This window comes from Palaemon carinicauda, chromosome 18 (genome assembly GCF_036898095.1).
Source record: "Palaemon carinicauda isolate YSFRI2023 chromosome 18, ASM3689809v2, whole genome shotgun sequence".
Classification (NCBI taxonomy): domain Eukaryota; kingdom Metazoa; phylum Arthropoda; class Malacostraca; order Decapoda; family Palaemonidae; genus Palaemon; species Palaemon carinicauda.
In genome coordinates this window covers 18,022,862-18,035,704 of record NC_090742.1, presented here as the reverse complement: position 1 = coordinate 18,035,704, position 12,843 = coordinate 18,022,862, and the positions used below count along the sequence as shown (strand labels likewise).

The 12,843-nt window shown below is 33.7% G+C and overlaps 1 protein-coding gene across 1 annotated transcript; it reads left to right on the top strand.

Annotated features, from left to right (window-relative positions):
* The first annotated feature begins 402 nt into the window (after positions 1 to 402).
* LOC137656993 (very long chain fatty acid elongase 7-like) lies at positions 403 to 9,265 on the top strand. Its single transcript, XM_068391341.1, has 8 exons — positions 403 to 504; positions 1,093 to 1,403; positions 1,883 to 1,966; positions 3,473 to 3,529; positions 5,529 to 5,634; positions 6,002 to 6,174; positions 6,855 to 6,986; positions 8,272 to 9,265. The coding sequence occupies exons 1-8, from the start codon at positions 405 to 407 to the stop codon at positions 8,458 to 8,460; spliced, it is 1,152 nt and encodes a 383-aa protein (XP_068247442.1). The 5' UTR covers positions 403 to 404; the 3' UTR covers positions 8,461 to 9,265.
* Positions 9,266 to 12,843: the final 3,578 nt, after the last annotated feature.

Here is a 12,843-nt window from a genome sequence, read left to right as displayed (position 1 = left end):
ACGTAACGGCATGCTGACAATCATCATTTTTTCTTTCGACATTTTGTCTATTGATATTCAAAGAGTGTCGACATTATGACCGTCGACATTTTGGTTGTCGACATTTTGGTTGTCGACATTTTGACCTTCGACATTTTGTCTTTCGACATTTTGTCTGCGTACCATATATATATATATATATATATATATATATATATATATATATATATATATATATATATACACACACATACATTGCTATACTTATAACTACTCAGTGTCTTCTAGTCCTTCGGGTAGAAGGAGAGTAAGTAGTCATACACCCTGCTGAGAGAGGTTGCGTGTATGTTCCTATCAATCTAAATATTTAACCATCCATTTTGACGGGTCCAGTACACTAGCATATAATACTGTTGCAGGTCAGAATGGCAGCGCAGGACGAGGCAGAGAATCAGAAGTCCATTGATTCGAAGAAAGTTAATCCTACAGAGAAGGAAACTCGTCTATCACCAAGGCAACATGATGGTAATTATCTTATGTCTTAGGTTTAACATAAGTTTGTAGGTATTCAATTATATATATATATATATATATATATATATATATATATATATGTATATATTTATATCTGTGTGTGCGTGTGTGTGTATTATATATATATATATATATATATATATATACACACATATATATATATGTGTGTGTGTGTGTGTATATATACACATCTATAATAAGCCTATATATACTGTATATATATATATATATATATACATTTATATATAATATATGTATATCTATATATACACATATATAATAGGCATATATATATATATATATATTATATATATTATATATATATGTACATATTTAAATACTCTATATATGTATATATACATATATACATACGTATACACACACTAATAATAATAATAATAATAATAATAATAATATTAATAATAATAATAATAATAATAATAATAGTTATTTCCTTATTGTAAAGCCCTTTGCTTCCGCATCATGACTCACTTACTGCTTAGAAGAACTTATGTATTATATTGAAATTCACCTCAAAAGGATGACCATAAGTTTATCTTTATAAACAAAACATATCAGCTGTATTGGCAGAACTAAAGGAGAAGGAACTGCAGTCGAATGGCAGATGGGCAGCTGCCATCACAATGATGTGCTATTTCTACGGTAACATGTCAGTGGCAGCACACATGCCCAAGGACCCTAGACAGGCGACTTGGCTGGTGTCGAAGTCGCCGCTACCAACTCTGGTCATGTCTCTCGCTTACCTGGCGGTCGTCACCTGGTGGGGACCGAAGTACATGAAGAACAGACAGCCAGTCAAAGGCCTCCGGCTTGTCATGATGGCCTATAACGCTTTTCAGGTTGTTTTCAACTTTTGGATTTTCTATGGTGTAAGTCAAGAAGGCTTTCTTTTAAGGTTTTGTGGGGTTAATGTGGGAGTTTGGTTAACTTGTATTTAAAGTTTTGTTTGGTTAATGTATTGCAAGAGCTTAGGAGTTTCGTTGACTTCTTTTTCAAGTCTTGTTGGGTTAATGTATTGCAATAGCTTGGGCGTTTGGTTAATAACAATATTCCTAGATTTTTATTAGCAATGAAGGGGTATTACCTAATCACATAAGGTATTTTCAACATTGTTTAAAGTAATATAAAGATTACTACAAGTAAATCTTACCTCCCATGTATCAATCTTTACTGAAGTCTTTCTTTGTGATAAATTATGTTTTTTTTTTTTTTTGTCATCAAATTAAACCCCTCCACATACAAAAGTGAAATACAAGAATAAGAAATCAATTAATACTTAATACTTTATATCCATTTATGTTTTACTTATGTATTTTCAATTCCACTAATTTATCTACTCTTCTTGCAGGCTGCAACAAACGGTTGGTTGACGACATACTCCCTCTTTTGCGAACCTTGCAATTTCTCCAGCCAATCAGAATCTTCCGTCAGGGTAAGACCTTTTTTTTGCATATCATTTTTCCGTGCTCATCATCATTTGACAATGTAGACTCCAGAGATTATATATATGCATACATATAATCAAACACACATACATTATATATAACGATAATAATAAATGCAGCCGGTTCTAGTCCACTGCAGGACAAATGCTTCAGACATGTCTTCATTCATGTCTGTAGTTTTGGCCAGTTTTCATCACCACGCTGGCCATTGATGGTTTTATTTGATCACTCATAGAAAGCCAACCTAGTATAGGTAGCCCTGACTAGTATAGTGACACAAACTTTTTCACAACGTTAAGGTATCCCAACTCAATATAAAAGAGTTGGAAGACCTAGGCCTACATGGCTTAGGACTATGAAACGTGAAGTAGGAGATGATGAATGAAGAAGTATTGATTTAAAAGCTCAAGATAGAGATGACTGGCAAAATCTAACCGAGGCCCTTTGCGTCAATTGGCGCCGGTCCCAAGCCCAGGTAAGTGGGGAGTGTTGGCGGCAGGAAAGGCATGCGACCATGAAAAATTAGCCAAAACCAATATGGCCAGTGGAGATTGTGAGATTAACCGGTGATGAAGTGTGGGACAGAGGTAGATGGAGAACACTGGCCGAAAACATCAACCCCACATAAAAGTGAGAAAAGATGCAGACAAAGAAGAAGAAAAAGAAATCGCGGATGATGACCTTGTGCAGAAAAAACGTCATAGCAGTAGCAGTCCTCTCATACACCTACACAAGATGCTCATCAACAATGCATTGAACTCCTTACATATACTGCGCTATTATATATAATTCTTATTGGGCATCCACTTGGCTTTCAATATATTTTTCATCAACTTCTTTATGTACATCAGCTGACCCTTTCAAGATCTTCTCCTTTCTCATATGTATGCATACACACACACAAACACACACAAACACACACACACATACACACACACACACACACACACATATATATATATATATATATATATATATATATATATATATAGTGTGTGTGTGAGATACAGTATCATATATATATATATATATATATATATATATATGCAAATATATCAAACAAGTATTATATATATATATATATATATATATATATATATATATATATATATGCAAATATATCAAACAAGTATTATATATATATATATATATATATATATATATATATATATATATATATATATATATATATATATCACATAAGTCATATATTATACTCCTCTTAATATCTGGTTTTTCTCTATACCTCAAGATCAGAGAACCAAAGGGGGAATCAACTCAAAGATAACAGATTCTGGTCGGCCGGGGAATCGAACCCGGGCCAAAATAAACTGGGGTTCCAATGACTTGGCAACTCAGCCACTAAGCTGAGTGGCTAAGTCAATGAGAGAGAGAGAGAGAGAGAGAGAGAGAGAGAGAGAGATTTCCATTCATAGAATATATTCAATTAATTAAAAAAATAAAATTGTTCTTTTCTTTCTATTCTATTTCAGTTCATGCACGTGACATATTGGTACTACATTTCCAAATTCGTCGATTTCATTGACACCGTAAGTATAAACAAATATTCTATCTTAATTCTCTTCTTGTTTTTTTAAAGTTTTTATAGTTTATATAGGAGATATTTATTTTAATGTTGCTCTTCTTAAAATATTTTATATTTTTCGTTTCCTTTCCTCACTGAGCTATTTTCCCTGTTGGAGCCCCTGGGCTTATAGCACCCTGCTTTTCCAGCTAGGGTTGTAGCTTAGCAAATAATAATAATAATATCAGGTTTTGTACATTCCATTTGTATTCTCTCCACATGACCAGTAATCTTGAACAGCTTCATTAAATAATGTCCATAAATTCTCCAGTTATTACGATTAGCTCAAGCAATTAGGCTCTAGAAAAGATTATTTCAATCATTTCACTATCTTGGGTTTGAGTTCTCTTGCTTGAGGGTACACTCGGGTACACTATTCTATCTAATTTCTCTTCCTCTTTTTTTAAAGCTTTTATAGTTTATATAGGAAATATTTATTTTAATGTTACTGTTCTTAAGATATTTTATTTTTCCTTATTTCCTTCCTCTTCCTCTTGTTATGTTAAAGCCTTTATAGTTTATATAGGAAATATTAATTCTAATCTTATTTTTCTTAAAATATTTTATTTTTCCTTATTTCCTTTCTCTTCCTTTTTGTTTTGTTAAAGCTCTTATAGTTTATTTAGGAAATGTGTATTTTAATGTTATTACTGTTCTTAAAATATTATATTCTTCCTTTTATCCTTTCTCTTCCGCTAGTTTTGTTAAAGTTTTTATAGTTTATTTAGTAAATATTTGTTTTGGTGTTACTGTTCTTAAAATATTTTATTTTTCCTTATTTCCTTTCCTCACTGGGCTATTTTCCCTGTTGGGGCCCCTAGGCTTATAGCATCTTGCTTTTCCAACTAGGCTTGTAGCCTACCAAGTAATAATAATAATAATAATTGGTTAGTCAAAATTTTAAAAAGGAAACTCTCTTTTAAAATTACCAAAAATATTTAAAGCTAGTATTCAATGGAAAGGTCTTGATGAAGGCTTTCCAATAAATATCAACAAGCAACGATATGTGTGGTTTCGAAAGGTTTGCTACAACAGCAGTTTTGTTGAGATCACCACTGGCACCTAAAGGGTTAAAGACTGATTATTATTATTATCATTATTATTATTAATATTATGATAATGATGATGATGATGATGATTATCATTATCATTAATATTAATATTGATATCAATATTAATATTATTATTATTATTATTATTATTATTATTATTATTATTATTATTGTTATTGTTATTATTATTATTATTATTATTATTAGCTAAGCTACAACTCTAGTTGGAAAAGCAGGATGCTATAAGCCCAAAGACTCCAACAGGAAAAATAGTCCAGTGAGGAAAGGGTATAAGGAAGTAAATAAACTACAAGGAAAGTAATGAACAATTGCCATAAGATATTTCAAGATGAAGGGAAAACTAAAATTTTGAAGGTCAACGCCATGTGGAATTTACTAAGAATAATTTAAGATCGTGGCTTCAAAGTCCTCTTATTACAGCAATGAATTAAGGTTATATAATAAGTTAAAGAAGATTTGAAATTTCCTTGCCGATCAATAGTTTGCTGAACATCTTCACGTCAGTATCAGTTTGCGTCAATATTGTGAATGAAAGCTTTTAATGTACACCTTTAAAAGATAAAAGTTATTGTGTGTTTTTTTTTTTTCAAAGTATCGCGCTAGAAATCAATTTCATAAGGACGCCCTTCGAAATGAAACTTTAAAATGGCTACTGGTTGGTTTTGTCTATAGTAAGATATTATTTTGATATGATTACTTCTCTTGCAGTAGACGCTATTCGGATAGGAAACTATAATGTCTACAGGCAATATTGTAAAATAGATCAGTCATCTATTTCTATTCTTTCTATCCCCAAATTATTAAATTGTTGTTCTTTGGCGTTAACCTGTAGCAATTCAAAGCCCATTGATATAAATCGAGACCAGCAACTAATAATGCGTTCTCCTTCAGATATTCTTTGTAGTGCACAAAAAGTACGACCACATCTCCCTCCTCCACGTCAGCCACCACGCTCTGATGCCAGTGAGCACATGGTTTGGACTTCGTTACCAGCCTGGTAAGATATTTAAATGTTCTGAAATGACTGATCAGAAAACACTGCATTATGTAAGAGAAAGAATGAATGTTTAACCGAAATTAGAAGACAACTGCTGGAAAGTGGAAGCAAATGTTGTTGAAATTGTCAGATTGAAATAAATTTTATAGATGTCAAAAAAATCTATATTCTATTCTTCTTGCTAAATTAATCTCTCTATTCGAAAGCTCCAACTGATGTTTTGCAAGCTTTTTAATGAAATTAACTTTTTAAAAAAGGTAATTTCATAGAACAATACATATTAATCGTCCATGAAACTACGGTCACATACTCGCATGTAAGGTGACATATTTCTTCAGAGCTAAAGCTTCTCTTTTTCCCCCACCAGGTGGCCACACAACCTTCATGGGCTTTTTGAATTCGTTCGTGCACGTCGTTATGTATTCGTACTACCTCCTGGCGGCCATGGGACCCCGAATCCGTCCTTATCTCTGGTGGAAGAAGTACATCACCACTATCCAAATGGTGCAGTTTATTGCCATGTTCTTACACTCCTTTGTGGTGAGTTGCTCAAGACTTCCTTCCGAGATTGGCCTTTTAAATATAATTTAGTTTTTTTTTTTTTTACCTTATTTTTTTCTCCTCTATTGTATCACATCAAAGTTAATTTAGTCAATACTGAAGCACAAAAAGAGTCGATATTGATTAGAATCACTAAAGTTAATCTGTTATTTACGATGTTTTCGGATCTCGCGTCATCGGTAGGCCTATAGGCCTATTGCATCAACAGTGGCATAATAACCCTTATATAATAATAAAAAAGGACCCAATTAACAAACTGCATGTGACTATAATTAAAGGATAAAAAAATATACATATGATGTGTGTATTCAGAATATGCTGGTAATGAAAATTGAATCATAGAAGCGTTATTTTTTCACATTTCATATAAAACCATTGTTGTTGTTGTTATTGCTGTTGTTGTATGTGGTTTATATTGCCTGGCTCTTCCGGACACACAAGCAGTGGAATTAAGAAATAATGCAGTTGCTTAAATTTGATAAGATAAAAAAAATATATAAAATAGAAAAAAATAGTGTAAACCGAAATCGCCAAATTTTTATGTCAAAATATCGTAAAGAAAATTTATAGCAAATACAGTGAAATTATGTATAGATGCATATACCTATTTACAATCATATCCTTTCACATAATCCACCAATATCCTGTATCCTGCGCAGGCTCTGATATTCCTAGACTGCAACGTGCCTCACGAATTCGCCCGCTGGGTCGGGGCTATGGCCCTCGTCTTCCAGATCCTCTTCACCGACTACTACATCAAGGCCTATCGGAAAAAGGGGCTTCCTTTCGAGGTACGGTAGGCTCGTGTTGATGTAAAAAGCTTTTTTGTAGGATAGGCTTATGCAGCAATTTTTTTTTTTTTTTTTTTTTTTTTGAACGGGCTGCTATAAGTCTTTTTATAGTTTATATATGAAATATCTCTTTTGACGTTGTTAATATTTTTAGAATGATTTACTGTTAATTTTTTCTCATCATTTATTTATTTCCTTTCCTCACTGGGCTATTTTTCCCTGTTGGAGCCCTTAGGCTTACAACATCTCGCTTTTCCAACTTTGTATGTAGCTTGGCTAATAATAATAATAATAATAATGATAATAATAATAATAATAATAATAATAATAATGTCAACATCATCATTATCAGCCGTTACTGGTTCACTGCAGAACAAAGGCCTTAGATATGTCCCTCCATGCGCGTCTGTTTATGGTCTTTCTGTGCCAATATATATATATATATATATATATATATATATATATATATATATATATATATATATAGATAGATAGATAGATAGATAGATATACAGCATAGGTGTGTGTGTTTGCATACAGAAGCATGTGTGTATATGTACATATACAATATCTATACATTTGATTGTGTATGTATGTTGTGAAAGGGTTGTGTATCGCCATGATCAGCAAAGGTGTACTGGTCAGGGACACCCATACTAAGTTGGTTTGCTGTGAGTGATCAGACAAAAGTCTAGTACTATCACCAATCCGCAGATGGCCAGTGTGGTGATGAAAGGTAGCCAAACCCCATACATAAATAAGGACATGTCTGAGGCCTTTGTCCTGCAGTGAACAGGAAACGGCTGCATATATGTGTGTATGTATGCATATGTAGGCATGTTTGTATATATATATATATATATATATATATATATATATTATTACTTGATAAGCTACAACCCTAGTTGGAAAAGCAGGATGCTATAAGCCCAGGGGCCCCAACAGGGAAAATACCCCAGTGAGGAAAAGAAACAAGGAAAAATAATATATTTTAAGAACAGTAACACCAAATATTTACTAAATAAACTATAAAAACTTCAACAAAACAACATGAAGAGAAATTATATAGAATAGTGTGCCCGAGTGTACCCTCAAGCAAGAAAACTTAAACCTAAGACAGTGGAAGACCATGGTACAGAGGCTATGGCACTACCCAAGACTAGACAACTAAAGGTCCTATCTTTCTTGTGTCCACCCGCATGCAAAATCTTCCCCTACAAAAAAAAAAAAAAAAAAAACCCAAGACTTATAAGATTCCTCAAATTATTTCAAATCCTACTTTCAGATGTGCAAACTCAACTCCGACTTCTCCCAGGGGTCCTTGTCGAACGGTCACAAGCCCTGCGAAGTGATCCCGGACCCAGGGCCACAGACGGGGGCCATTAGGAAGGGCTGCACCGCCTTCCTCAACGGCTCTGAGCCTGTAGATGCCGGGGTCCTGCACAGGAGATCAGCTGCCGAGATCGTCTCTTGAATTTGAAGTGTTGGCTTAACCTGTGATTGTTATCGTTGAGTTTCCATGCGATTGTTATCGTTGAGTTAACATTTGGTTATCATTGGGTTAACCTGTTATTGTTTATCGTTAACTATCGAATATACAAAACGTATATTCGGTCCTGTTGCATACATATTCTAGATGCGCATTTTACTCCCAAAAATATTACTTTGAAAATAGCGACTGTTAAAAATCTAAAAATGCAATATCTATGATACGATAATTAATAAAAGCCAAAGGAATATTGGAAATTAATATCTGGCTATGTATACGCATGTTATACATAGTCGCATCCATAATACATGAAAGGTTTCCATGTAAAGAATCTTTAAATTGTATATATATTGTTACGATTTCAACAGAATTCATACTGTATGCTTTCAAAGTGCATGTATACTTTGCATAATACAAAAATGTAAATTCAACTGTATATTTCTAGTTATGATTGCAACAGAATCCATGTTGTCTTGTTGCTATGTTTTATTGCAAATATACTTTTTTCATACTAAGGGAAGCCTCATACTCAGTTCGAAATTTCGAACTAGTGATTTAGTTTCCATAATCATTTGATTACTTCTGCCAATTTACATTGACTTATAGCCGTGTATAGATTTCTTCATACTGTATAAGTATGTTTACTTTTCTGTGCAGTAAATTGGCATTGTATCCATATTGGTATATATTTTTTTTTCAATTTTGTCATCTGTTTTGTGCTTTTCTTATGCATCGATAAAATAATTTCGTAATAAACCAATGTTTAAGAAAATATATCTAAACTTGATAATCTAAGAATATATATATATTTTATAAACCCTTGATTATTATTATTATTATTATTATTATTATTATTATTACCTCCGCCAGGAGGTTATGTTTTCGGTTCGGTTTGTTTGTTTGTTTGTTTGTTTGTTTGTTTGTTTCTCTGTTTGTCTGTCTGTCTGTGGACAACGTAGAGGCCACATTTCTACACGGAATCACTTCAAACTTGGCCAAGTAGTTCCCCAATGTGTATGGAAGAACTGATTAAATTTTGGTCAAGGTCACCCCAAGGTCAAGGTCACAGGGGTCACTGGTGTCACTATGACATAAGTGGCCATATCAAGAGACAGAAATAAAGCACTGACTTTTGCATAAGCCAACAGGGAAGTCCTAGTCCAGGCGCAACCCATGGGTGATGTTCAAATTTATAAAGGTCAAAGGTCAAGGTCATATTGGTGCATTATATCAATGTCATATTAAGTATCAGTGGCAAATGAACAAAGATCACTTGAAGGTCAAAAGTCAAGCAGGTCACTTGAAGGTCAAGGTCACGTGAAGGTCAAGGTCACGTGAAGGTCAAGGTCACCTGAAGGTCAAGGTCACGTGCGGAGGTATGTCCTCTACGAGGACCATGTCCGCGTTCAGGACTTGCTCACTTGTTATTATTATCATGATCGGCATCATTATTATTGTAATTATGAAACACTTGTAAAGCATACAAAAGCAAAGTTCAATGATCAGTTACTAAAAAAAACTAATGATAGGGCTGCGAAAATTTTGTAAAAAAAAGGAAAAAAAAATTAAATCAAAATAATTTACCATACTAATAAATTGGTCACAATGATAATTAAAATTCCACATGAATCCATTTAAAACGGTCAAGCCATTGCTAACAATGTGATCTTGTCTTTCGGACAAATTATGGAAATCATTCTATAAATAGTTATTGAAACTTTTAAGAATGCTAAACTTTTAATCCCCAAGAGGTAGTGCCATTGGTACACTCCACGCGGTGCACTGTAGGCGTTACTGAAGGGTCCCTCATTGCATCCACTCTTTAGCCCTCGATTTTGCAATCTGCACTGACAAGCGTGGTGATGAAAACTAGCTAAACACCGGACACAAATTTACAAGTCTGAGGCCTTTATCCTGTAGTGGACTAGAAACGGCTGCATTTGTTGAGGTATATTTTTCCCTGTTGGAGCCCTTGGACTCGTAGCATCCTGCTTTTCTAACTAGGATTCTAGCTTTGTTAGTAATAATAATAATAATGATAATATTCTCTCTCTCTCTCTCTCTCTCTCTCTCTCTCTCTCTCTCTCTCTCTCTCTCTCTCTCTCTCTCTCTCTCTCTCTCTCTCTGTATATATATACATATATATATGTATATACAGTATATATATATATATATATATATATATATATATATATATATATATATATATATATATATGGGTTGAGAACATTGAATTATGATCTTTCAATGAGTATTATAATCACAGGCGATGTGTTCTTATATATATATATATATATATATATATATATATACTATATATATATATACATATATATATATATATACATATATATGTATATATATATATATATATATATATATATATATATATATATATATATATATTCACATTAATTTCACGTAAAACAATTTTCTTGTATAGGAGAAGCTCTATGATAGCCTATGAAAAAATTACGTTAAATCTTCAAAAAACGCTATAGATGAAGGGTATTAAGCATGAGAATTCTGGGTCATTTGGTCGAGGCGAGCGTTCGCCCATTCGCAAAAGCAAATAACTGATATATTAATATTAGTCTAGGAACAAAATCAAGACACGTTATGGTGTCCATTCTAAATAATGCTGATCTCTAGTGTTGGATAGTGCCATAGCCTCTGTACCATTGGTCTTCCACTGCCCTGGGTTAGAGTTCTCTTGTTTGAGGGTACACTCAGGCACGCTGTTCTGTTTTGTTTCTCTTCCTTTTGTTTTGTTAATGTTATATAGTTCATATAGGAGATATTTATTTTAATGTGGTTACTCTTCTTAAAATTTCTATTTTTCCTCGTTTCCTTTCCTCACTGGGTTATTTTCCCGAATCCCAACTAGGGTTGTAGCTTAGCAATTAATAATTATAATAATAATAATCATATTATCTTGTTTTACCTCTCGATTAAAAAAAAAAAAAAACGCAGATTTACGTAGGAAGCTGTTTCGTCCGTCAATTTTTCATTCAACTTTCTAGCCTTCAGATGATATAATTTCCTTTTGGGCTTTCATGCTTGCCTCTGTTGCTCTCTCACACAGGGTTGCCAGGTTGGCCTTTTTCGGTCCGAAAAACTCCAGATTTGTCCTTTTTTGTGCTAGATACCTAAATTTGGCCTTTTTTAAAAATTGGTTGGCCTTAAATGTTATATTTTCGGCCTTTTTCTACTGTTAAGTTGGCCTTTTAAAGCTGCAGTTCATCAGACGTTGGCCTTTTAAAGCTGCAGTTCATCAGACGTTGGCCTTTTCTCATTTGGAAAACCTGGCAATCCTGCTCTCACAGTCCGTTTATCTCCTTCCCCATGCCTACCCTACTCCTCGCCTCGATTACGTAGCCTTCTCCCCCTCTGCAGCTCTGCTTCCTGTTTGGCCTGTTACCAAACGCCACCTACAGCTCTCTCTCTCTCTCTCTCTCTCTCTCTCTCTCTCTCTCTCTCTCTCTCTCTCTCTCTCTCTCTCACAACTTCGGTCGTCTCTCGACAATATTTATTCATGTACATGCAAAGAGGTTAAATGATTCAACCTCCTTGATCAATTCAGATCAGCTTAATACCTACAGAACAACCTGGACAACTAACAAAAAGGAAAATGCTTCAGTTTGCTTTCATCTATAAGCAAGGCGGGATTAAGGGCTTATGGGAGGGAAAATTAATGATATTAAGATAAAAAAAAATTATACTTTAACCAACATGGACAATGGAATGATGGCCAAAATAACAGGGAACTTTCTTAGAGAGATATAGTCTAGGAAAAATAAATACTAACTCAGTGGGTAGCACAAGGGCCTTTGGATTACAACGGCAGTTCTTGTAGTGGCTAGTGCAGATAGCCCAGGGATCGCAAAGTGTTAAAAGTGATATTTCACACACTTTGTATAATTCTAATCTTACTTGTATTAACGTAAACTATCTGAACCTTTTTCACATTATAGAATTCCCTCTTTCAAAGTAAATTCCAATCAAATTCGCCTACGGCCTGCCAACGCAAGAGCCCGTGTCTTGTATAAGGCTAGGCAATTTTTACAGAACAGAACTTCGTCCTTGTTTTCAAATCTATGACTTTCATTCTAGGAGAGATGGCGTTTGTGAATGTACAATATTATTATTATTATTATTATTATTATTATTATTATTAGTACTTGCTAAGCTACAACCCTAGTTGGAAAAGCAAGATGCTATAAGCCCAAGGGCCCTAACAGGGAAAATAGCCTAGTGAGGAAAAGACGAGTTTAGTCAATTATTTTTTTTCTACTCCATACAACTTTTTTTCCGGGGATTTATTGAGTACATTAATGTGATTGTGATTAGGGAACTCGTATTATTTCC